General features: G+C 43.2%; 1 protein-coding gene across 2 annotated transcripts; it reads right to left on the bottom strand.

Annotated features, from left to right (window-relative positions):
- Positions 1-3,933: 3,933 nt before the first annotated feature.
- On the bottom strand, positions 3,934-9,772 carry prdm8b (PR domain containing 8b). 2 transcript variants are annotated; one of them, XM_069683035.1, is made up of 4 exons: positions 9,553-9,772; positions 6,974-7,197; positions 6,173-6,404; positions 3,934-5,812 (listed from the first exon to the last, which is right to left on the bottom strand). In XM_069683035.1, exons 2-4 carry the CDS (start codon positions 7,190-7,192, stop codon positions 4,557-4,559), a joined length of 1,707 nt encoding a protein of 568 aa, XP_069539136.1. In that variant the 5' UTR covers positions 7,193-7,197; positions 9,553-9,772; the 3' UTR covers positions 3,934-4,556. The 2 variants fall into 2 exon arrangements, with proteins under 2 accessions (XP_069539136.1, XP_069539137.1); XM_069683036.1 differs by lacking the exon at positions 9,553-9,772 and adding an exon at positions 7,359-7,433.
- Positions 9,773-24,785: the final 15,013 nt, after the last annotated feature.

Here is a 24,785-nt window from a genome sequence, read left to right on the forward strand (position 1 = left end):
AACTCTGCAGGAGTGTCACGTCAGCAGTTTGACTGACGTCTTGTGTCACTTCCTGCCTTGTGTATACGGGGTGTATTTCGGACACGGCTCCGGTATCAACAATCCTTGAACTGAAAAAGGTCACAGGTTTGACTCCAGCGGCCGCCCCGCCTCCCCTCAACCCGTCTGAGGTTTCTCTACCTGCTGCTCACTTCCTGCCGGCTCGCTCGGATCACGGCGTCAGCTAAATGTCTGAATGTAAAAATGTAGTGTGACCGGGGCCCGGGGCCAAATGGAAGTGCCAGCTTAGCAGAGATATAAACTGTCCGGGGCCGCTCGGCGCTGAGTGATGCACTGACAAATGTGTGTGTGTCTCTGTGTGTGTGTGTGTGTGTGTGTGTGTGTGTGTGTGTGTGTGTGTGTGTGTGTGTGTGTGAGAGAGAGGGGAGGAGGGGTACAAAAGGAACGATGACACAAGCAGCAAAGCATGAGGGCACTAAATATCACTGCAGAGTGTGTGTGTGTGTGTGTGTGTGTGTGTGTGTGTGTGTGTGTGTGTGTGTGTGTGTTCGTGTGTGTGTTTGTGTGTTCGTGTGTGTGTTCGTGTGTGTGTGTGTGTGTGTGTGTGTGTGTGTGCGATCACATGCTTCGGTGGTATTCAGAGGATGTCTGTAATCAGAGCGAGACACTTTGAACTTCGACGTATGTTTGAAGATGAATAAATCAAATAATGATTAAATATTGTTATAAATATAAAAAGGTGCTTATGAGGTAAACTTGTGAAGCTCTGACAACATGTTTTTCATTTAAAAAACTTTATTGAAAATAAGGTGATAAACAAAGTGAGGTATGTTTATTTTTGTTGTTATTTATTTTTGTTTATTTTAGTTTTGTTTGTGAAACTTTAGTTTTTGTCTTCTGAATGAAATCGTTGAAACTTAAGTTTTGTTTTGTTTTTGGGTTTTAAATGTTTCAAACTTTTATTTCTGTTTGTTTTTTGGAACTTTTATTTTTGTGTTTACTTTAAATATGTGAAACTTTTTAAACTTTTATTTTTGTTTTGTTTGTTTGTTTGTATGAAATATGTGAAACGTCTTGTGTTTGTACTTTGTTTAGTTTCTTTGTATAAAACATTTTGAACTTTTATTTTGTTTTATTTGTAAGAAATATTAGTTGTGTTTTGCATATAAAGAATGTTTACGCTTCAGCCTTCATCTTTGCAGTCAGTATTTGAAGTTCTTCGTGTTGATGTCATTTATGTGTAACTTAACTCTCACGTGTTTTATTAACAGCTTGCTCTGCACTGACCTGTGAGGCGTGTACTGATGTCGGATGAGATGTGATGTGTTGACATGCGCTCTGCTGTAATTAATCATCATGTTAGCGTCGCGGCGTCGTGCCGTATCCGCTCCTCTCAGCTTCGACCTCTTCATGAGGGTTTGATCTCCTCTCAGCACGTCTCTCTGCGTCCTCTCTGCAGCTCCACGACCTCCTGAGGGGATTTGATTTCCTGTCCCGTGTGCCTCAGATCAGATTTAAGGGATCGGATCAGCCACAAACATTTTACGCCTGTATGCAGAGTGTTATTAAGTGTTCCAGGTGTCCTGCAGTTTTAAAGGTACAGCTTGTAGAATTTAAACTTGGACTTATATGTATCAACTTCAGAGATTAATTTAGTGATTTACAGCTTGACCTTTGACCTTACTCCTGCAGCCTGAGATCCTCCAGCAGACGTCTGTGATTTTCAAGTTCCAGTAAGAGCTCAGCGACTCTGAAACGACCTGCAGGAGGCGCTCAGGAGGGTGAGTTCTGTTTGGTCTCTAATCGGTTGTTCTCCTTGTTTTTACTTGTTTTTATGTGTTTGAATAATTCACACATGCAGACGTTTACTCATTATTATCTTCATAAACTTTATTACTGCAAGTGGTGAAAAACTCCGCTGAAAAAAAGTGTCATGAAGCATCGCAATGTTAAACAAAGCCAACCAGGTTCCAGATCAATAATCACTGATCACTGATCACTGGTTTCACCTCATGTCAGTTACTGTGCAGAGGTTTGGGGCAATACATACAAAAGTTCAATACAGTCAGTGTTTATTATTATTATTATTATTATTATTATTATTATCATTATTACTGTTATTATTATTACTATTATTATTATTACTATTACTACTATTATTATTATTAGTATTACTATTATTATGTATTTATTATTTGAATGAGGAGCTGACAGGACGTCCGAACATAAACCAGCTCAAAGAGGGACGAAGGTGGATTACTGTTTCTTTAATTGGTTTGTTATTTATATACATTTATACATTTATATATATCAATAGTGAGTTCATATTTTTGGTTACAATAAATAATTCTGTGTCCACAGTCTTCACGTGTTTGACAGTCTGTTTTATGCTTTCTAGTTGTGCAATTATTGTTTTCTGTATCATCTTCTTTTTTACATGTTTGAAATAAATTTAATCCAATTAACTAATAGTGTAACATGATATAATGGTATAACAAAAAGCATCATAGTATAATCTTTATTACTTCTGGATGTGTCTGATATTATTTTATGTGAGTCATTTTTTAGTTTGGATTTTGAATCCTTCCCGGTCAAACAAAACGATGCATTCAGGGCTCAGCGTTTGTCCTGAACATTTTAATACATAATAATATTTATGTGTTTATTAGTGAATACATTTATATTCACGCTTTGTGTTTAACATTAAACATTATTATGTTCAGCTGCTCGTCTTGCTGTAACCACGCGGTCTTCTCTTCCCTCCTGTAGTTCTCATGTTGACCACTTGGTGGCGCTGTTGAACTAGTTTCCACATTTCGTTTTTGGCTTCTGTCCTGAAATGTGTTCCACACGAGAGAACGTTCATCTCTTGGTTTGAACCATTGAATTATATTAAAATATCACACAGTCATTTTAAATACATTTTAATCCACACTTTTTTTTGTCTCTGTTAATAAAAAAACTTTATTTGTGTCGGTCGTTTTGTGTCTGTTGATTTTCACGTGTTACAAATGAAGGTCACAGACGGCAGATTATTGATATTTATATTAATTATATTAATTATATTAATGTTTTCTAAAGGTCGGAGCAGTTTGTGAATCCTATTTTAATGTGAAGATAATTTTATATCGATCATTTGATTTTCACACATTCGTGGTCTCTGTGTTTCTGCACGTGCAGCCTTTTGTCTGTAATTTTACGATCACTGTTTCCTCTACAAAAGAAAACTAATCCTATAAAGCTGATTAATGATGAGCCTAAATAAGGCAAAGCTCAGTTTGTGTTTTATTCTGTGCAGAGAGGCATCAGCGGTGTGTTCAACATTAATTACACTCTCACTGATGAGAAGATGTTGGTAGTTTATTTTCTGTCACAGCAACAGAACATGAAGCGAATTACAGTCGCGTCAGTTTCAAGCTTTTATTCTGAAAAACGTTTATTTCGTCCTTTAAACATGAAGCCGTACAAACGGTTATGGCAGCGTTACTCATTCTTTTATTTTTAAAGTGACCTCTCAAACTTTAATGGTGAATTCAGACGGTTAATAGAGATGTCATAGAAATAATAAGAATAACGGTTATAATAATAATAATTATTATTATAATAACCAATGCCTTGTGCCTTATGTTAATAGAAAATTAACATATATAAAAAAACATTGTTAAACATAAATGCACTTTAAAGAATATTGATCTTTAAAATTGTATAAATATTTATTTGGATTGTGTAAACTGTGTGGTTTTGGTATTTGACTGAGTTATACATGTGAACTATATCAAATGTTTTTATTTGTTTAAATTAAAAAAATTAAAATAACATTTCATATGAATAAAAATCAGATGTTTGTCGTGTGGATGCAAAATGAAGAGCAGATGTGGTATGATAATCATATTTAATGTTGCAGTAAGAAGACGCATGCAGGAAGGCCGGAGGTGAAAATAAAGCTATTTTATTGTCAATGCATTCAACATGATTAGATAAACTATCAAGTAGTAAATTTCCGCAAAAGGAAGAAACACTGAAACTATTCCCCACTGACACAAAATATTACACTTTGTATTTCAAATCAAACAAATTATTTACACTGTAATGTATAGACTGCATCTTAAATCAATATCATTTCATATTACATGCACTCTGAAATATAGTCGGACATAATTTAGTTTGAGTCCTTATCCGTCGTACACATGAAAACCTGCTGCGCTGTAAACCATGGCGTCTGACTACATTTGTATTTCTTCTATATTTGCATTTATGGGATATAAAATACAACTTACTGTACATTTACACATATTTAAATCTTCCCTTATTCTCAAACTGTAAGTGCCTCATAAATAGATTCAATTTCAAAACGCGTTTGCATACACCCAGAACACGACGTTTTACAGGGACAAAAGTAAACAGACCAAAAGGAATCAGAAGAGTCCAAAGTGAAAACAAGTGCAAAGGATGTTGAAGTGTTTGAAGTGTCTTTATCTCGTCAGGCCGCTTAAATCCAGGCCGGTCACGATCCCTCCTCGTTAAAAAATAGTCCCTACCATGTGAGTCTGTAAGAGTCAGTTGTGGGAGGTCATGTGACGTGACAGGTGATGCCGCTCCCGGAACGACTCGTTGCAAATGGGGCACTTGAGTTTCTCCTCGCGCCGCCGTTTGACCAGAGGCTCCATGGCGTACTCCTTTTTGTGGTGGGAGCGCATGTGGTAAACCAAGTCTGAGGTCATGCGGAAGGAGGCGTTGCACTTAGCGCACCAGTTCTGCGCCGGCAGGCAGAGCGAGGTGAAGGAGGGCGGCAGGAGCGTGAGCGCCGACGGCATCTGCAGCTGGATCGGCCCCGAGTTCTTGGGCCAGAAGGCGGTGGCGTAGACGAAGGGGTTCTGCTTGGCCATGCCGCCCGGCACGGGGCAGTTGGCGCCCAGTTCTGCACCCTGTAGCTTGGCAGCGAGGTGGTCGGCCTGGTACAGTCTGCTGGAGGAGATGGTGTCGCCCACCGCCGGGTGGCAGTCCAGCAGCTTGGGTGGCATCACCAGTGGAGAGATCTGGGAGAAGGAGGAGCGAGACGGCTGGCTGAAGGCGCTCTTCCTCTCACTGCCTCCGCCCTGCTGGCTGACCGAGGTGAAGGCGCTGCCCATTGGCGAGGTCTGGGGGGGCTGAGTCTCCGACAGCACCTGCCTGATGTTCAGGTGCTTCTCTGATGGGTTGCTGCTGGGACGGCCGCCATCTTTGTTCTCAGAGTTGGCACTCTGGAGGTTCTTGTTGCCACCGTGGTGCTTGAGGTTCTGGGGTGACTTCTTGACCTCAGTGAAGGCGCTGCGTTTGCCCTCGCCGAGCGGTGTGGAGCCAGGCGGGGAGAAGGAGCGGTGGTTCTCCTCCAGGCCGTACGCTCCTCTGTAGTTCTGTGCAGACGTGGCCAGCTCGTCTTTAGATTTAGACTGAGGAAGGCTCGGCCCTCGGCACTCCCTGTCCTCGATCTCGGAGAACTTCCTCTTTCCCGAGCTCTCACTGCAAATCTCAGCCTCCTTGTCGCTGGGCGGGCTGGTCCGGTTGTTCTCCAGGTCCCGGGCCAGGTTGTGAAAGTCTGTGGAGGGTTTGTTTCCATCCTGGGGGCTGCTGAAGCCCTCAGATCGGCCCAGCTTTGGGCTGCTCCTAGTCGGGGTGGTGTTCGGTCGCTCTGGGCTGCTCTCTTTGCTCTGCTCCTCGTCGGCCCCCGTGATGCTCTGCAGTCTTTTGGTGCAACGGAACCGGAGGTGGGCCAAGAACGGGAACTCAAACTGGAACCGCTGGCTGCAGTCTGGACACGAGTGGTGAGACGAACCTGCGAAGAAGAGCGACAGAAATGAGTCCTGACCAACAGATACCAGCCCAAAGTGTTCTTGGTTAATCGATAAATCAATCCATTGTTATTTGTTCAGAGTGCTGCATCATTGTACTGCAAGAATTATTTGCTTTGCATTTTTCACATTTTCATTCTGATGGTCACAAAGTTTGTAAGTTTGTCGTTGCATCGCCGTTACACTTCGATATTCGACAATGCAAGAGACTTTATCCCAAATGTTCTGATGCACGAATGCTTTCTGAAAACAAACTGCAGAGCAAATGTTTCTGTGATTGTGAAGTAAAATAAAAGACAGTTTTTCTACAAGCGGCTGAAACGGGGATCTGATGTGAGCCTCACCTTTGCTCTTGGCGGGCGCTCGGCTGGCGCTGAGCAGCAGCAGGTCGATGAGGTCTTTTCCGTACCACACCAGCAGCTCCTCGTCCTTCTCGATGCGTCTCAGCGAGCGGTAGAAGAGCTGACCGTTCTTCACGTAGGCCTCCAGATTCTGCTCCTCTTTGTCCCGAGCCGACTGGACCAGCCGCAGCCACATCAGGCCCTCCGAGGTGCTGTTGGCCGCTGACGTGTCCACCTGTACAACACACAGACACAAAGGGTGAGTTATTACTGCAGTGCAGCGGCTCCTTTTCAGGCACATGTGCTGTTAAATGTTATTTTTTAAATAGAAAGAAATGAAAATATGGATTTAATGCCATTGATCTCTTTGTCAACATCTTTTAACAAGGCCACGTGACCAACAGCTCTCTAGCTCACAACTGGAAGCAAATTTCTGTTATAAATATTAAATTGTCCCAAACTGCAGAGCTGACTCCTCCCCTACTGCAGAATAATAAATAAGATGATGCGTTCACTGAGTGACTTTGGATTGTTTGCATCGTTCATTTAAACAGGAATGCAGAGATTTACCGACATGGTGTTTTTGTAGCATTTCTCATACATGGGAACGTTTAAACATTTTAGCTGATTGTTCACGTGTTTCTGTTCCAACTGTTAGAATAGATCAGCCACATCCGGAGAGAAGAGCAGACATGAAACGGGCCCGATGAGATGCTAACTGCTACAGTTTGTATGACTTTACAAAAATCGATAATAGTGTCTTTATTTACAGATGCATGTAGAAGTAACTGTGTCCACACTGACCCTGAAGATGTACGGAGCTGTGCGCTTGTCGGTGGACTTGAGCGCGATGAAGGCGATGCTGTCGTACAGGGACGTGTGGCTCAGCACGCAGGGCCCAAAGATGGCGTTCTCCGGGATGTCACACGTCGTGTACACGCTCGTGAAGATGTCTGTGAGACACTGCTGCACCGCTTTGGCGTCCCCATCCCACACCAACTTCTGAGAGCTGGACTCCTCCATGTCACCTGCGAGACGGAAGAAGGAGACCGGAAACGTCAGAGGTCAGGTGGTCGAAAAAATAAAAACACCAAAACAACGATTTTTACAGAAATTAAATTTGGACACATTTTTTTATTTCTTCTATTTTTTTTATCATCAGAAATAATGAATGCATTTAAATATAAACCTGTGAGGTGTTTTTTGTTTTAGTTCCAGCTGACAGGAAATAAATCTCCTCCTCGACAGACCGGACAAACAGCTGTCAGGGCGCGTGCGGGGCCCTTCCTGGGTTTTTGGCCAGCTCTCTAATTAATTCAAAGCTCGTAATAAGTTCATGACGGCACCACCTTCAGCGTCCTGATGATGACGCGTCACATGTTGTCAATTATACAACAATTAGAAAATATAGCGAAAATAAAAAAACAGCAAATGTCATTAAAGCAACACAAATCACACCATGATAATAATAACAATAATAATAATAATAATTATTGTTATTATTATTGTTATAAGTATAAATATTATGTTAGGCCTGTTATTTGTACCTGAATCATTTTTGAATAAAGGTTTATTTTAGAGCAACAGTCGCTGTCTGTCTGTTTTAATTATAATTAAGAGTATTAGCATTAGTATTCATATTATTATAATATTAGCATTAGCAGGCCTCTGCGGGCTCCCGTTGCTGTGTTTTTTAAATCGGCCGCACTCAAAACGGAAAAATACAAAAATGTCAACAACAGTGTCTCGTGACAGATTTACAGCTGTGTTATAGAGCATTTTTTTTGTCATAATATATTCTATAAATAATTGTCTGTAACACTGAGCGGTCCTGTGTTTTCTGTGACACGTTTATGTGCGTAACATCGTGTTTAAAAAATCAAAGCCTCTCAGCAGGAGCCGTGCGGGCCGTGCGTGTCCGCTGCAGAGCGCGTGTCCAACATGTTTAAGGTGGTCTGTCAGAGTCAGTGATTTCATGTCAGCCAACCTTTCTCTCCTTCTACAAGCGGCAGCGTATGTCTCCTCATTACCATAATCCAGCACGGGCCCCTCTGAGACTGTAATTAAAGCAGCACGAGCACTTAATTATTTCTTTCCTCCCGTTTCTAACCTCTCGATGTGTGTTTAGACGGCGGAGCACTCCCTCTGCTCCTCTCTGCTCCTCTCTGCTCTTTTTAATATAACCTGCTTCACTCTTTATCAGCCGTAAATTACGCGCATGGGCAGTCCAATAAAATAAGACAAATAGAATAATAAAGAAATAGAAAAAAATAAAACAACGCCGTCAGCTCTGATCCTAACAACACCAGATATTTCATAAAAAGTAATCCATTTGAGATGAACTCATATTGCTGTCTGTGGGCAGATTATTGTGCACAGGATATTTTTATATTAAACATTAAATATTATTGAAAGTGTTAAATGTTGTTTTTTGGGCCTAAAGAGTTTTCTGTGTAATTTAGCCCATTTTTTGGTTTTATTTAGACGTTTAATTTTCTTCTTAACAGTTTATAATAAATCACAGCTGCACACAGCGCGCGCGCACAGAAACAATCATCTATTAATGAAATCAAATCAAACTTCCACAGCTGGACACAAAGTGTGTTTGCTTCTGAGCTGAAATCTCAGCGCGTAATGATCTCACTGAGAAACAGCTGCAGTAACGATCCGAGCTGGTCCGTCCATCACCTACCCGCTGCTGTTTTGTGCCTGCACGCGCAGAGAGAGCGAGAGTCTGTCCTCCGGCTCTGATTCCGTTTTTGATTTATTCAATAAACGAGGATAAAATGTGGTTAATAATATATTTCATATAAATGTATTAAATCCCGCGGGTTTCATGAGAGGTTTTTATGTGTGTGCCCGGTGCACCGGAGAGGCTTCCGAAGTGCGCTGCGAGTTTCCGGTACCGTACAGAACCTTCTGAGGGGAGCAGAAACAGTCTCTCCGTCAGGGAGAATAAACACACAGAATAATGTGAGAGACAGGCTCCAGTAGGAGGAGAGGGATAACGCGCGGAATGTTTGCACATCCATAAACTGGAGGAAAGCTGCAAACCCCCCATTCAGACCCGCTGCGGGAGGGGTTTGGGGTGAGCAGAGATGGGGGTGTCTAACCCATCTGCTAAAGCCGTGCCAGGCTCAGCACTGTCCTAAATCAGCGCGGGGGCTGGACTGCGGGTCTGTCCGCGGTGCTGAAACATCTGCGAGCGAGTTTCCCTTTCTCTCAGCGCGTGCAGGATGTGTGCCCGCATGTGCCGCGTAAAAACAACCCAGAGCCCGTCCTAAACTCTCAAACACACACACACACACACACACACACACACACACACACACACACACACACACACACACACACACACACACAGCTCTGCAGAACAGACCTACCTTTCTGTCGATGAGCAGGAACAATAATCCACAAGAGAAGTGAGCGCGATGCTGCGGATCCAAACCAGCCTGCTCAACCTGAAAAAGCCCTGAGAGCCAGCAGGGGCGCGCGGACACGGAGATGGAGGTGATGAAGGTGGCGATGAAGGTGCTGCGCTCCCGGTCCGGTCCGTGGTGTCAGTACATCCCCCCCGGTGCGGTGACAGTGACGGTGCTGCTGCAGAGGCTCGCGGACAGTGTGAGAGAGCAGCTCTGATACAGGCGGACAGAGGGAGAGAGAGAGAAAGAGAGAGAGAGAGAGAGAGAGGCGCGCGCAGATGGGGCCCGGTGCTCTGGCTGACTGACACACCGACACACACTTTTTGTTTGCGGCACATAATCTACCCAATGAGGCGTGTCACTCTGCGTCTCCTCCCTTTAACTCTTCACTGGCCGACTGTCACTGCGTGCGATTTATGGACGAGCTCAGGGATAAAGACCCCCCCCCAATCCCCCCTCCCATTATTATTATAATTCTCATCACAATAGTTGTTGCTTGTTGCTGGTATCACAATAAAGTGACGTTTAATGAGTCAAATGTAAAAACAAAACAGTCAGAACAGAAACATGTTTCAGCTTTTTATTATACTAATTATTTATTATTAATTAATTATGGTATTATCATTAGCATTATTTGTCCTGCAGCTTTGACCCCCCCTCCTCACGTCATGTGACACTCAGGCGGTATTTACAGACTTCCTTAGAGGCCGTAACCCGCATCTGAAGCTCTGTTTGGACTCAGCACCGGGGCACCGTGAGCTCCTCCCGCCGTGCAGCCCGGTTTACACCCGGCCTGAGCAGCTTTCATCCTGGGTAGTGTCGGTGCAGAGCTCCGCGGCTGTGTGCAGTGTGCTCAGGCTCATTTAGGGGGCGCCAGTGTATAATCTGCACACAGTGATGGATGACTGTGATGGAGAGGAGAGGGAGAGCTGCAGGTGCTCACTTCAAGGAGGCATTCCTGCACACTGACAATAGTTAAAAGACGTTATTTATAATTCTTCACACTTTCCTTAATTAAATGTATTTTTAGCATTTAACTTTAAATATCATTCATCTGTTTTTCACTCACATGATTTTAGACTCAGGGAAACAAAGACGCTGTCAGCAGTTATTCACAGAATGTGAAACTGGAACATTTTAAACCTCGAATAGAAACTGAGCGAAGTTTGAGTTTAATAAAAACAATGTACAGACAGAAGACTGACGGACTTTAATGGTGTCAACATTTAAAAGGAGATACTGAAACTGTGGGCAAAGTTTTTTCATATCAATATAAAAAGAAAAAATAATAACACCATTAATATCCTGTCGTCTGCTCAAAGCTGATAAATATTCATGCTCACGTTCCTGCAGGTCCAGCTGAATTTTATTCCTGAACAGTTTAAAATCTGTTCTGACAAATGAACTTTAAAAATCAATCAGAATAAATGACTGTAAAATAATATTTATCAATTATTATATTCAAAAGAACAGGGATGGATGGATGGACGGACGGATGGATGGACGGACGGATGGACGGACGGACGGATGGACGGACGGACGGATGGACGGACGGACGGATGGATGGAACTATTTTTACCATATTTCTGCATTTCAAACACAAAGACGCTGCATGTAGCAGAACAAGAGCAGCCTCATGTTTCTTATTTTTACTGGACAAATGGAGCACCAAAAGATAATAGTGTGTTTCAGGATCAAATGAGCAGGGAGGTCAAAGGTCACGTGGATGCAGAACGTGACCTGTCTCAGGGGGAAGGAGCATTTTGTTTTCTGCTGTTCAAACACAGCTGGTGATTTTTCCTCGTGCAGCATGATGCTGTCGGTCGGTCTTTCACTCAGCGGTCCAAACTTTCAGCCTGAGCAGGAAGACAAGCAGACGAGTCTCTCTGCTGGACGATGACCCCTGACACAAACGTGACACAAACGTGAGGACGCGGAAAAAACACAAAATCAGATCAAATATTTCAAATGAATTTTTGGATTCACTTTGATTTGACACACCTCGCTGTGTTTGCTTCCTGTGTTACCTTTCATGTGGAGACGCAGTCTCAGACAGAGATGCATATAAATGTTGCAGGTGCAGCGAGGTGGCAGCATGTTACAGGTGAACTTAAGATGAGGTACAGATCAGATGAAGCATCCCGACACAGACTCACCAAACATTTTAAATGTAGTCACACAAACACGCTCAGAGCGCACACACGAATAATAAAAAGTCACAGCGTGCCAAGAGCGGACGCTTCCTGAGAGCGTTCGAGAAACACTCGTACACTCGTATTTGTTCTGGAGGGTTTCATTAATTTAGTGAGATAATTATCATCGTTAAAAAATGTGTGTGTGTGTGTGTGTGTGTGTGTGTGTGCGTGTGCGTGTGTGTGTGCGTGTGTGGAGAGACGTCTTTACAAAATCAATGAAATGAGAAGGAGATGCATATTTGCTCCTGAGCCCTTTAAAATAAAGAACTTTAAATAAGAACTTTAAATTAAGAACTTTAAATAAAGAACTTTAAATAAGAACTTTAAATAAAGAACTTTAAATTAAGAACTTTAAATAAGAACTTTAAATTAAGAACTTTAAATAAACAACTTTAAATAAGAACTTTAAATTAAGAACTTTAAATAAAGAACTTTAAATAAGAACTTTAAATAAAGAACTTTAAATTAAGAACTTTAAATAAGAACTTTAAATTAAGAACTTTAAATAAAGAACTTTAAATTAAGAACTTTAAATAAGAACTTTAAATAAAGAACTTTAAATTAAGAACTTTAAATAAGAACTTTAAATAAGAACTTTAAATTAAGAACTTTAAATAAGAACTTTAAATAAGAACTTTAAATTAAGAACTTTAATGTCATTTTTTTCCACAAAGACAAAAACTGTGAAATAAATCTTTAAGAGAAAAATCTTATTTGTGAAATTACAGTAAAATCATTTTTTAGTTTCGTGTCTGATTTCTGCTTTTTGTGTTCAAACATTAAAAATGAAACAATTAATTAGATTTGAATGAGGAGGAAAATAAGTTGTACTGAAAGCTCGAGAAAGAGGAGAAGAGAGAAGAGAGGTGTGTATGAGAGTGTGCTCACAGAGTGAGAGGGAGTGTGTGATGATGCTGGGTGTGTGTGTGTGTGTGTGTGTGTGCGTGTGTGTGTATTTCAAGACTCTCAGTGTGTCAGCAGTGTGTGTGTGTGTGTGTGTGTGTGTGTGTGTGTGTGTGTGTGTGTGTGTGAATCATCTGGAGCTCCTGACAGCTGTACTGTTTCCTGAACAACACTCACTTCATTGTGTCTAAATGTGCAGTGAGCGATAAGAACAGGAAACACGGACACACTGAGAGCTGCTCACTGACACATGTAACGTAGATGTTCAGGATGAACAGCACAGTCACAGGTCAGGATGATAAGCGTCGTACATGAAGAGTTTAGAAAGTCTCTCAGATACTGACACAAGATAAAAGCATCGTCACACTGAGCACCGAGTCTTTCAGTAGGCCTTAGCCTTAACCTTAGCTGGATGCTAATTGTAGCATGCTTCCATTTAAAGCGTATTTATGTTGGTAAATGTAGAATTAACTGGATAATAAAACTTCATTCAACATTTATAGATTAGCTATTTAGAAAGCTTACATTAGATTAAAAACACAGCCGGAGCTGCACACTAACCTTAGCATCACCATACCATTTGAATATTAGCAAGTTAATGTTAGCATTTAAAAAAGGAGAGACTAGGACGGCACTCCAACTAATGCTTTAATTGTTTGGGGCGAGACGGCCTTCTTCAGCGTGGGAACAGAAAGAAAAGAATCAAAGTAAAAACTCGTGTCTTCTTCTTTATCATCACTTCGTCGTGGATTGAGCCCCCAATCCTTAATTCTTAGTTAGCATTTAAGCAAGCTAACTTTTAAGCAAAACCATCAGCACATTAACATTTAGAATATAATTGTGAGATTTAAAATGTTTTAGCATGACTCTCTGAATGTTAGCATTCTGATTTAAAGCACCGAACCCGGCGTGTTTTTAATAATGTAAAGTGATTTTGATAACCATGAAAAGCACTATATAAATAAAATGTATTATTATTATTATTATTAAGTAGGCATATTAAGCATTGCTGAATATTGAATATGTTTATATTTATATAAATATTAACAAGCTAACATTTAATTACATTTAAAGACATTACCATCTGAACAACCTTTACAATATTACAGTGTAATGTTACAAACTAAACTTAGCATTAGCCTACAGATTAAAAGTTAATGTAGCCTTTGTTTACAAAACTGAATATCAATAAGTAAATATTGATTTTGTAGCATTTTAGCTAGCTAACATGAAGTTTATATTTTTATTGACCCTTCATGTAGACTCCTCAGTCACTTAACAATTAGCGAGTGTTAAGTCTGTAATTGGATCTGTGCGTTACATTAATGCACACTGGACTTATATTGTCTATACGCTGCACTATTTTTACATTAATACTGTAAGCTCTTTGCACTGTTCAATATCCTGCACACCTGTACAGTTTTTAATCACACCTGTTGTACATATTTTGTATTATTTGTATTATGTATTGCTTTTATATTTTTTATTCTTATTTCTATTTTTTATCTTATTCTGTTGAAGTCTTTTACTTATTTTTATTCTGTTCTGTGTTATTTGTTCTGCACCAAAATCACCAAAACAAATTCCTCGTGTGTGTAAACCTGGCAACAAACCTGACTCTGACTCTGACTCTGAGGAGAGGCCTGCTGACGGTTACAGACACCGCGTTACATTAAGATCACGAGCGTGTAAACACACAGTTAATGTGATAGTGTGCTTTCTTTCTAACCTTTATATTATTGAGACGTGAGCATTAACAGCTGGATGTTAGCATGTCAATGCTACATGTCTACAATGACAGGATGTTATCAGGTGGATATTGAACATGTCGAGAGTAGCATTTTAGCTCGCTAACAATTAGTTAAAAGATAAAACCTTTAGAATATTAGGGGATTACTAAGCTTAGCATTTGAATGCTAGAAAGTTAGATATTTAGTATTTATTGGTTAATTTAGGAAGCTAACTAAAAACATGACCGTGCTAACATGCTATCATTAAGAATTGGCATTTTAAATGTAGCCGAGGCTGCTAACCTTAGCTAAATCAGCTGAGCCGACCAAAGGGCTTCGTGTCAGAGATTTAGAGATCATCTTTCTGCGGCAGAGTCAAAAAGTAACGACAGAGCAAAGTGTTGGAGAGGCTGCAGAGCTGCAGAGCTTCATAGTTTAAAGTGACAGACCACAGATCCCTGCGTCTGTGTGAACCAGCAATGACAGGAGACGTCCAACCAGGACAAACACCACTCAACTCAAATTATGAATATTTATTTCATGCACAGTTGTTGATCATTTTCTGCATCAAGTGTGCAGCTGAAGTTTTCATCATGTTAAATCACCTGTTGAATAAATTGTGCATGAGGAGAGCAGGTGGATATCCACACCATCATTAATTCACTGTCATCATTCTGCGTCCTCTTCCTCTGCATCCATTATAGAGAGGCTTTCTGACAGGATCAGATTTTTATCATGGATCATCAGGCTTCTTCAATATTTCCTGAGAAACTTCTGAACTAAACTTTCTCTTTAATCTTTTTCCTTTAATGCAGAATAATCAGGTGGTAATTCCCCGTCCTTTCAGTGAACGCGTCACCACAACGACAACAAAAGCTTCTGTAAAATGATTCCAGCAGACAGACGCTGACAGCTCCTCCACTGTCACTGCGTCTCATCAAATATTAGGCGTGTTTGGAGCTTCGGAGGAGGAAGAGCAGCTCGGGAGACTGATGCATTGATCTTCGATGGTAAACACATCACAGGAAACACACAGTTATTCACAGAGACATCAGCGTCCTCATCCGTGGACACGCTGACAGATATTGTTTCCTACAAAGCTGTTTAATAAATCTCCCAACGCTTTGATACGTGGAGGCGAGTATGTTCTTTTTAATGCTCATAAACACGCGTACACGTAAATAAAATAAGAGGAGAACAGGACACTTTGTTCCAGCCTCATCACCTCTCTCTGTCCTGACCTCAGATTACTGAGCTGCCTTTGAGCCAACAAACGTGAAGCTTCTTCTTTCACACGTGGCAGTCACATATAAACATCAGATATCTGTAATATTGATCTGATATCGTTGTGAACAGTGAGCAACAATCAGGATGTTTTCTGTCTGAGACCTTCGATGAAATGCTGTGACAACGTCACAGGTGTCTAAGTGTGACGGGCTGTGAGGTCATATTGCACGTGTTCATTTTAAAACATTAAATGTTTCATGTTAAATAAATCGAGGACATTCAGTCATGATTTAAAACATGTAAACACACACACACGTACCTGCACAGGTAGCCTACAACTACTCTGAAGGTAGAATATGCATCAGCCATGCTGGGACCTGCTAGCTCTTCTGCTCTTTCTTGCTAGCTTGTAGCATTAGCATGCTAGTGTTTAGCCAGAAAGCCTCACCGGACTACTTTCACCAGCTGTGTCTCAGTTCAGGTGCTGCAGCCATCGAAGGACGCAGGCTACAGAGGATGAGTCATCGGAAGACGCTAAGGCTGGTCTGCACAGGCGTCACCAGCTGGTCCCGCCCTCAGCCTTGTGTCACGAAGAGCCGCTTCTGATGTCTAGCAACAGGTAGCTAGCAGGCTAACTAGCTAACATAATAAACGTCACGTAACTTAACTGATTATTTTAACGATAATTTGTTTCAAGTTTGTTTTTGAACATTTGTATCTCGACCTTTTCACTTGAGTTGAAACCAAAAACTTTGACATTTAAAGTGTATTTCTCGTTTTTTAAGAGTCAGCCATCTTGTTTAAATAGGTGTGCAATGAATCTCCGGATATGTTGAGCCACGAAGGATGCACTCGATGGATCCTTCATGGCCCGGGAAAATGGGACAGCCCCCGACGCGCCGCTGTGCCGCAATCGGCCTTCAAGTACGTCCTTAGAAGGATGCAGCCCCTGAAGTGGGACACAGCTACTGCACGTTAGCATGCGTCCTCATGTGCTGTGGCTGGAGGCTGTCAAACTGAAGTTCTGCTTTAAAATGACACCACGGAAAGAGAAGATGTGCAGTATGACATTCACCATTATACCAAATCTCTCTGCAGTAAAATCTTTCACAGTCATAAAACTTCTTTTTCATTCTTGTTTTTTAGAGTCAAACTATTTAAGAGAGCAAAAATACCACCTGCAGAGTAAACCAGTGTTTCTCAACCTGAGGTGATGGACCCACCAAAGGTCAGAGGATGCGCGTGAGAGGGGGACAGATGATTAACTGCTGCATGTAGGGGAATGGTGCTCAGGGGCTAACAGCCTGATCGTCTAGCTGCTGATTGGTTCCCGGGTCTCTGAGCTGGCCAATCATCCTTCAGGGTCCTCAATAAAATGAGCACACCTGACAGGTCGTCGTCTTTGGTCTCTGCTCTCAGGCTACCTGAGGTCAACAGAGAAAAGGAGGTCTGTGGTTGGAAGTTGAGGACGAATCGGGGTAACCTGAACAGCTGAGCACACGCCGAGTAAACAAAGGTTTATGTTGGTGCCACCGTTGTTTGACGTCTGGTGAAGCCCTCCGTCTCTTGTTTCAGTCTGTAGAGGGACCAACCATGTCACACAAAATAAGAGTCTTGAAAAAACATCTGCTAAATAAAAATCCTGTAATTTGGAAAGACTCAAGATCCGAACCCGGAAGCTCAGGAACACTGCAAACTGTTACTTGTTTATATTCTAGTGAATCAGAGAACAGGGATTTGGGACTCATAAACTCTGTCTTCTGATTAGTCACATCATCAGTGTGTATGTGTGGTGAACACAGTCAGTGGGACAAAGAAGAGTTAAAGATGTTACACTGGATGATGAACGAGCAGCAGCAGCACTGAGGCAGGACTGAGGAGGTGGGAGTCAGTGCAGATCTTTCAGTCTCTTTCCAAAGGAGGGCAGAAGAGGAGAAGGAAGAGAGAAGCAGCGACTCTCAACAGCAAAGAGGAAGTGTGTGTGTGTGTGTGTGTGTGTGTTACAGAAAGACAGAGGGACACACACATGGGGAGACCATTCCTGTGATAGTAGAAGAGAAATGTGAGAGGAGGGTTTTTATAAATAACAGTCCGTCCTCTCAGTGATATAACAGCACAGTGACTCAACCTTCAGCCAGTTCATCCATCTTTAATTAGCTTTTAAATCCTCCTCTGTCACACAGGAAGTGATGTGTGTTTGGTTTCTTTGGCTCGAGTGGAATACACAGGACGGGGCGAAGAGAGAGCCAGAGAAGAGCGGAACGAAGAAAACATGATGACAAAGTTCTGCCCACGTTTTGGACCAACAGGTGGAAACAAAAGAGACTCGAAGAATCTGAGAAAGGAGCAAAGCCTGCAGTTCCTCTGGTGTCCACTTGAGGCTGCCTCCAGCAGTGAGTCAGTCCCCATAGAGCCCCATGTTAAACTTTACAGCAGAAATAAACATGTTTACAGCCTGGTACAAAAAACAGTTTGGGTCTCTACAGCTCATTTCTCTCTTCATGACAACTGTACGGGGAGAATCTTTATACAGCTCACCTGTTTACTTTATATTAAGGCTTACAGTGATGCAGCATTAGGGGCGGGGCCTCTTTGAGTGACAGCTGGGAGCTGCTACCTGTGTGTACGCTTTATTGGACAAACAGACCGTCCAACACGTCTGACACACTGTGTTTACACGTATTGTTTTATTTATATGTTAGCACTGATTAGCAGCTAGCTATGTCTGTGCTAACCACACCTGGCTTGTTAGCTTGTTCAGTTTTTAACTTGCTAATTAGCCAGCTAAGAATTAGCAACAGGCTAATTTATCTTTGATAGCTAAGCGTTTGTTACTTGTCGCTGCTCTCTAGCTCCGCCCTCTCCTTCATACATGGTGTAGAAAATCCCCAAATCCATCATGGCGACAGCCAATGGGTGACATCACGAAGCTACGTCCATTTTTATACAGGTTATGATTTTAAACTACTATATTATAAAGTTAACCCAAGTGTGCTGATTGGACAACAGAGGAGATGGACTAACACGCTGTCAGATTACTGACAGGAGAGAAATATAAATATGATCAAACACCAGGCGCGGCTCAACCTGTACATAAGTTTAACAACAGGACTGTTCCCGACGTTTAACCACTATAGTCCTGTTTGTTGTCACGACGAAGCGATGTCGCTCTGATGTGAAGCATTTAAAGCTCATTTGTCTCCATTAGGGCCAAATACAAACAACACTAATGCATGAAGGAGGACTTAACCCCCACGTTTAGCTCTGAATGAAGCAGTGCTTTAATCCCCACGCTGCACGTTAAATTAACTCGTCGCTCCTGTCCTCGTGGACATCAAATGGGTCTGGAAAAAAATGAAGGAAAATGGGAAAAAACACCGAGGGGCCCCGAAAAGGAGGAAAAAAACTGGGAAGGAATGAATTAATAATGAGCCACTTTTATACCGGATCCAGCGATTATACAAATGGGGGAAACGGCCAAAAAATATTCTGTATGGCATATGGCACTTCAGCTGCCATATGTGCCAGTTTTCACAAAAATTGGCAGTGACGTCCATGATGGTCAGTAGTAACTGCCAAAAACACAGCGAGGCCTGAACAGAGGGAGAGAGGGAGACAGAGAGAGAGTGATGGAGAGAGAGGGGGAGGGAGGGGAGGAAGGCTTCAATAGCTTTGTTGGCTGGCGAGGACTCTTCACTGCACAGCTTCTGCTGCTCTCACTACAAAGAGACAGAGACACAGAGAGAGAGAGAGAGAGAGAGAAGAGGGGAAGAAAGAGGGACAAAGACAAACTGAGATCACTAACATTTCCTCCTCTGTTCGTTCCGTTCCGTCGAGTGTGAGCGATGCCGCTCGCCTCCTCAGCCTACGAGCCGCTGAGTGGGCGGGCTGATGTACGTGTTTGACTGACAGCTGAGCCGCCGGGGCAGAGAGCCACAATTGTCTCTTTTCCATCAAATAGCTGTGGGTGCTGAGAGGAACAGGAGCTAAAGTCGGGGAGTCAAGTTCACTTCTGCACGTTTCTTTTTGTGTTTCACCCAAAGACTAAAAACAGGTAGCCATCTTGACTTCACCCTTTTGTTTGTCAGCTGCCTTTAGGGACCGTATTGTGCAGCTGTAGAGGAGCTAAGGGTTAGCAAATGCTATCAAAGCTACACAGTTAATGTTGTACGTGGATAAATGATACGTGGAGACATAACAGGTCCTCTCATCACTTCAGCCTGCAGTCGTCTCTGCCAATGCCAGCCCTGACTCCCCGCACGGGCCGCCACAAAGAACTCACTGTATGACCTATACTGAACGAGCTAACAAGCAGGTAGCACAGACACAGATAGATGCCAATCAGCGCTAACATGTAAATCAAATGATAGTAGAATGTGACTGAGTGTAAAAACTTTGTCAGACGGACAGTCCGTTAGTGGCTCATTACCTCCGATCATTCGTTTATAACTGCTCCCTCATTCGGCTCCACTTTGCAGCGACCATGCAGCTCTGATGTCACTTCCTTTAGAAGATCTTTTTTCTGTCTGCATCAGAAACACAGTCCAGCCAATCTTCTGAAAAGTTTAACTCTTGCTGCTCTGTGTTCTGGACGACACAGAGGCCAGCTTCCCGTCTGTGTCTCCAAAGTAAAGTGACAAAAACACTTCCTCCATCCTGGGCAGGAAGGTGGGGCTGTGTGTCCCAGAGGAGTGAACAGGAGCGAGCTGAGGGGCCTTTCTCCAAACCTGTGCCCCCCCGCTGCCACCTCCACCCCAGGCAATCTGCCAGAGCGGCTCAGGGCTCAGAGCGGAGCTGAGCAGCCATGGCACGGCTTAATGTTCCAGGTTCTCTGCCCTCAGGGCGTCCCCCCGAACACAAGCCCACAAACAGGAGCGCAGTGTGGGCAGAGAGCTGCACGTCTGCTCGGCTCAGGCCTCCAAACACTCCTCCTGACTGCGCGCTCATTGCCTCACAGAACCAGGACGCTTCAGACACACTGAACACCGATGTAAAAGTTTCATATGAAGGAGGAAACAAATTTCAGAACAGGTTGGAGCTGCGTCTTCTTTACTGTCCTGTGTTCTTCTGCGTCTCCACATGTCAGACAGTTTTTCCTTTAATACATTTATTTCTTCATATTTAAATTACTTCTTACAAAATAAGACGAACACAGAAATTATGATGTTTCAGTGAAATGAAAATGTATTCGTCCTTGAGCTTCACAAACATTCATATTTAAAATTAAATAATAATATTAAATATATTTTTTATGTATGACATAAAACATTTATATATCTTGTGAAATGGTTCTTTGGGTTGAATTATTTTATGATGCTCCGTTACATAAATCAAGTTTTTACCTGTGAGTGTTTCTAGTATTAATACTTAAATATTCGTTACTGTGACATTTATTTTGAAATCAGATGATGTAAAAAACATCCAGTCAGATTTCAAGGGTTTGGGAATGTGCCCCTCTCGCTCTGTGTCACCGAGTTAAAACCAGAAAACGTTATGTGAAAAACTACCTGAGGCACACACACCTGTGAATGAATGTTCTGTGTTAAATGCAGGTGGTCGTAGTGCAGAGTGTGTAGGAGAACTGAGCACGAGGTCTCGCAGCACTTCGGTCCTGCGTGTTTGATTTGAATGTTACACTTGTGTGTGAAATCTTGTTTGGGAGGGTCGGGCTGATTTCATGTCGCAGAGAGCAGAGAAAAGAGAAGCATGAGAGATGAAGATGACACATGATGTGGAATACCTGGAGGAGGTGCTGTCAGCACCACCAACACACCCCCCCCTCCACCCCCTGAACCTGCAGAGGCCCGGGACGGCTGCAGGACGGCCGCACAAAACACAATCAAAGCCAGCAGCAGCAAACACACAGCCAGGTCCCGCCGGGTGTGTGTGTGTGTGTGTGTGTGTGTGTGGAGGCTTCCTTTAAAGCAAACAGTGGGACACAGCTGCTGGGTGGAGGGCATTCGAGGTGTGTGTGTTTGGGTGTGTGTGGCCCTCTCAGACTCCCTGCACAGGGAGCGCGCTGCGTTCCATAAGTGCATCAAAGTTTCATCTCAAAGAGACAAAAACAGTCAGAGACAGACGAGGAGTCGGGGGGAGCGGGTCGGCTGACAGGATGAAAAGTGAGTAAAAACAAACACATAAAACCTGCGCAGACTCTGAATGAAGTCATTCAGGGTGGAAAGGTTTCTTCAGATCCTGTCCGCTGAGAAATATCTTAAAGGTTCATGTTTCAGACCTCCATCATGGACGTTCAAGAGCAGCGAGTGTAGAAATCCACAGCGTAAACTTCACGTGGCTGCAGAGACGTGCAGCTCGGACGCAGCTGTGGAGGAAGTGACATGTTTTCACCACATTGCTGCTTTGGCTGTAAAGCTCGCAGGAAGTCTCGCAAGGAAGTCATCTGATATGAAAAAGAGTCACGTGTTTTAAAGCTGCTGGACGTTACGAGAAACTCACTGAGAACAAATTAAAGAACATGAATTTAGTTCGATTGCTTCAAACCAGATTTAAACTTCATGACGTCTGCAGACTACATGCAGGATATCTGGATGAACTAACACTGCTTTATCATTAAATAATAACGCCTGTATCTGGTTAATATGCAGAACACGATTAGTAACTGATTGCAAAGTCGAATTTCAGCACAGTAATGTTTCATGAATGATGATGCTGATGAAAGAAGATTGTTAGTGTTTTTTTCTGAGACACGAAGCAGAAATGCTGCAACGAATGAATCTGATGAAGTTTATTTCTTTTTGATCTGCTGAACATGTGAGACATTAAAATGTGTTCAGTGAATCCATCAGAGTTCATTTAGTTTGAGACGGCTTTAAAACATGTTGATGAGCTGAATCTGTGTTTGGTGTCTTGTTACACTTGTTTGTACGTTCATGAAATATAAAGACCGAATCATATTTATTTATTTGAGCTTCATCTTTTCAGTATTTTTTCATGTCTTATATTTAACTGTATCGTTCCTAACCCTGCACGCTGAGAATCAGAGGAGGTTGTTTCAGCAGCATACGGCTCGCAGGATCTGAGCGGCTGCATTAATGAAAAATAAAATAAATCCCTCTGGACTTCCACTGATGCCTCACACGGGGAAAAAGGGGGGCACCATCCCGGGACATGCCGGCAGTCACCAGGGATCCTTTAACTTCTGACCCTGGTTGACATGATAACCATGTCTGACCATAATCGCTTTGAAGCCCCCCCTCCTCTCCTTAAGACATTTAGAAGGGCCCCCCGCCCCTAATGAGTGACCCCTGGTTTTAACGAAGCCCTGCATCGCCCCCGGCACCTCTCTCCCTGGACTCACTCAGGGGTCATGCACCCGGGTATAAAGCGACCTCGATCTTGTCACGTCAGGGCCGAGCAGACGGCGTCGTCCTCCGCACTTTCTGCACGGGGAGATTTCACAGCAGATTTACCTCAGAGCAGCTTCATCCTCCCCTCTGCTCTCCGGGGAATCCCCCCCTGATCCCCCTGTGATCTCCTTTGTCTTTGTTGTTGCACGTCTGATTCTGGCACGCACCCCGCCCGAGCCACCAGTCCCCGTTTGTCTTATGTGGTTTTAGGAAATGGGGCGGAGAGCGTGAGGCTTACTGGAGCAAAGAATGTGCAACGTGTTAGCAGGGCGGCTGCCAGGAGAGACGATGGACGCGCTCCGGGTTTTAATTGGTCTCATATTCTCGGCCTCATGTGCAGAGATCCAAAGAGAGTGTAAGGAATGAAAAGAAAAGGCATCAGAGTGTGGAGGGGGATGAGACGCAAATCCAATTGTTTTATAGGAGCAATGTGGCCTGCACAAAGAGACCGGATTAAACAATAGAGAGTAGCTGTTCATGCATTAGAGGCTTCAGAATGCTGCAGTCTGCTGCACCTGCATGTGGACTGAGCGAGTCTCTGCTTACTGAACTCCAGAGTTTAGAAATCTTAAACAGCGCTCGGTGAATGGACTCAAACCGCCCGAGGACGTTGGAATAAAAGACGTGTTTCACTGCTGAGCGAAGTGTGTGACCCATTCAAATGTTTGGCCTCCGTTCAAGCCTGAGCTTCTAATGGAGCATCACACACACTCACACACACTCACTCACACACACACACACACACACACACACACACACACACACACACACACACACGCTTCCCCACCCCCTTGCTCTTGACTGGCGTTTGGTGTTAAGCTAACATGACTGGAGGCTCAGGCACTGCAGCTCAACGTCCGGCTAAATATTGCAGAGATTGGCCTGAGTTTACTGGTATTGTAAGTGCGCTCATTTAATCCTGCAGCCTGGGACCACACATCCGCAGCGCTCATTACTGTCACAGCCCTTTAATATTAGATTAGTGACCCTGTGGAAATGAGAGGGTGACCAGAGGAGGAGGCTGCAGTGATCGCCAGGAGGGTTGTGCAGGGGTATTTGCCCACCATCCATCCAAAGCTCTTATGTTGGAGTTGGGAAAACGGACGCCGTGGCCTGGACTCATGTCAGCCTATGTGGCCGGTAATCGCATTAAAAGTTCACACAGTAGTGGGAGATGGAAAAACTGGCTGTCCTCAGAGGGGTCCAGTGTGAGGGGAGATGGAGCGGCTCTCTGCTGAACGTTACAGGGACATGACTGCAGGCGGGGATGGAGCTCGTTAGCTGACGGTGCTGTGGATGCTCACAGTGATGTAAAGACTCTAACAGAAGACACAGACGCCTGCTCGGCCCAACGTTCATCTGAAACACTGCAAACTTTTCTCTTCCCTCTAACTGAACTGAATGAACTGATACATGAGAGGATCAGTGCATTAACATCTCTTTACTTCAGCTCTTTCATGTGTCTGAAGTGGTCACATGTTAGCACTGATTAGCAGCTACCTGTCTGTGCTCACCTGCTAGTTAGCTCGTTCACTGGTTGTCATACACTGATTTCTTTGAGGTGGCCGCACAACGAGTCAAGGTTGTTGTTGGCTGTTCACCTCAGAGGAGACGACAGGTGTAGTGATTGATCAGTTCTGTGTTGTCCACCTGCTGCTAGCTCGCCCTCTGGAGATGTCAGCGATAACTAAGCCAGAATACGTTCTACACATGGACTGTTCACTTTACGTTGGACATTTGGACATGGGGCTCTATGGGGACTGACTCACCTT

This window comes from Semicossyphus pulcher, unplaced genomic scaffold (assembly GCF_022749685.1).
Source record: "Semicossyphus pulcher isolate SPU_LCO1_2020_fin unplaced genomic scaffold, fSemPul1.0.p SCAF_6, whole genome shotgun sequence".
Classification (NCBI taxonomy): Eukaryota; Metazoa; Chordata; class Actinopteri; order Labriformes; family Labridae; genus Semicossyphus; species Semicossyphus pulcher.

Bases quoted from the DNA above. Each gene is read 5' to 3' on its own strand.
- prdm8b (XM_069683035.1), bottom strand. From the start codon at position 7,192: ATGGAGGAGTCCAGCTCTCAGAAGTTGGTGTGGGATGGGGACGCCAAA. The intron at 6,405-6,973 runs GTCAGTGTGGAC...TGTGTTGTACAG, and splicing joins CAGCTCCGTACATCTTCAGG to GTGGACACGTCAGCGGCCAA. The intron at 5,813-6,172 runs GTGAGGCTCACA...TCTTCTTCGCAG, and splicing joins AGCGCCCGCCAAGAGCAAAG to GTTCGTCTCACCACTCGTGT.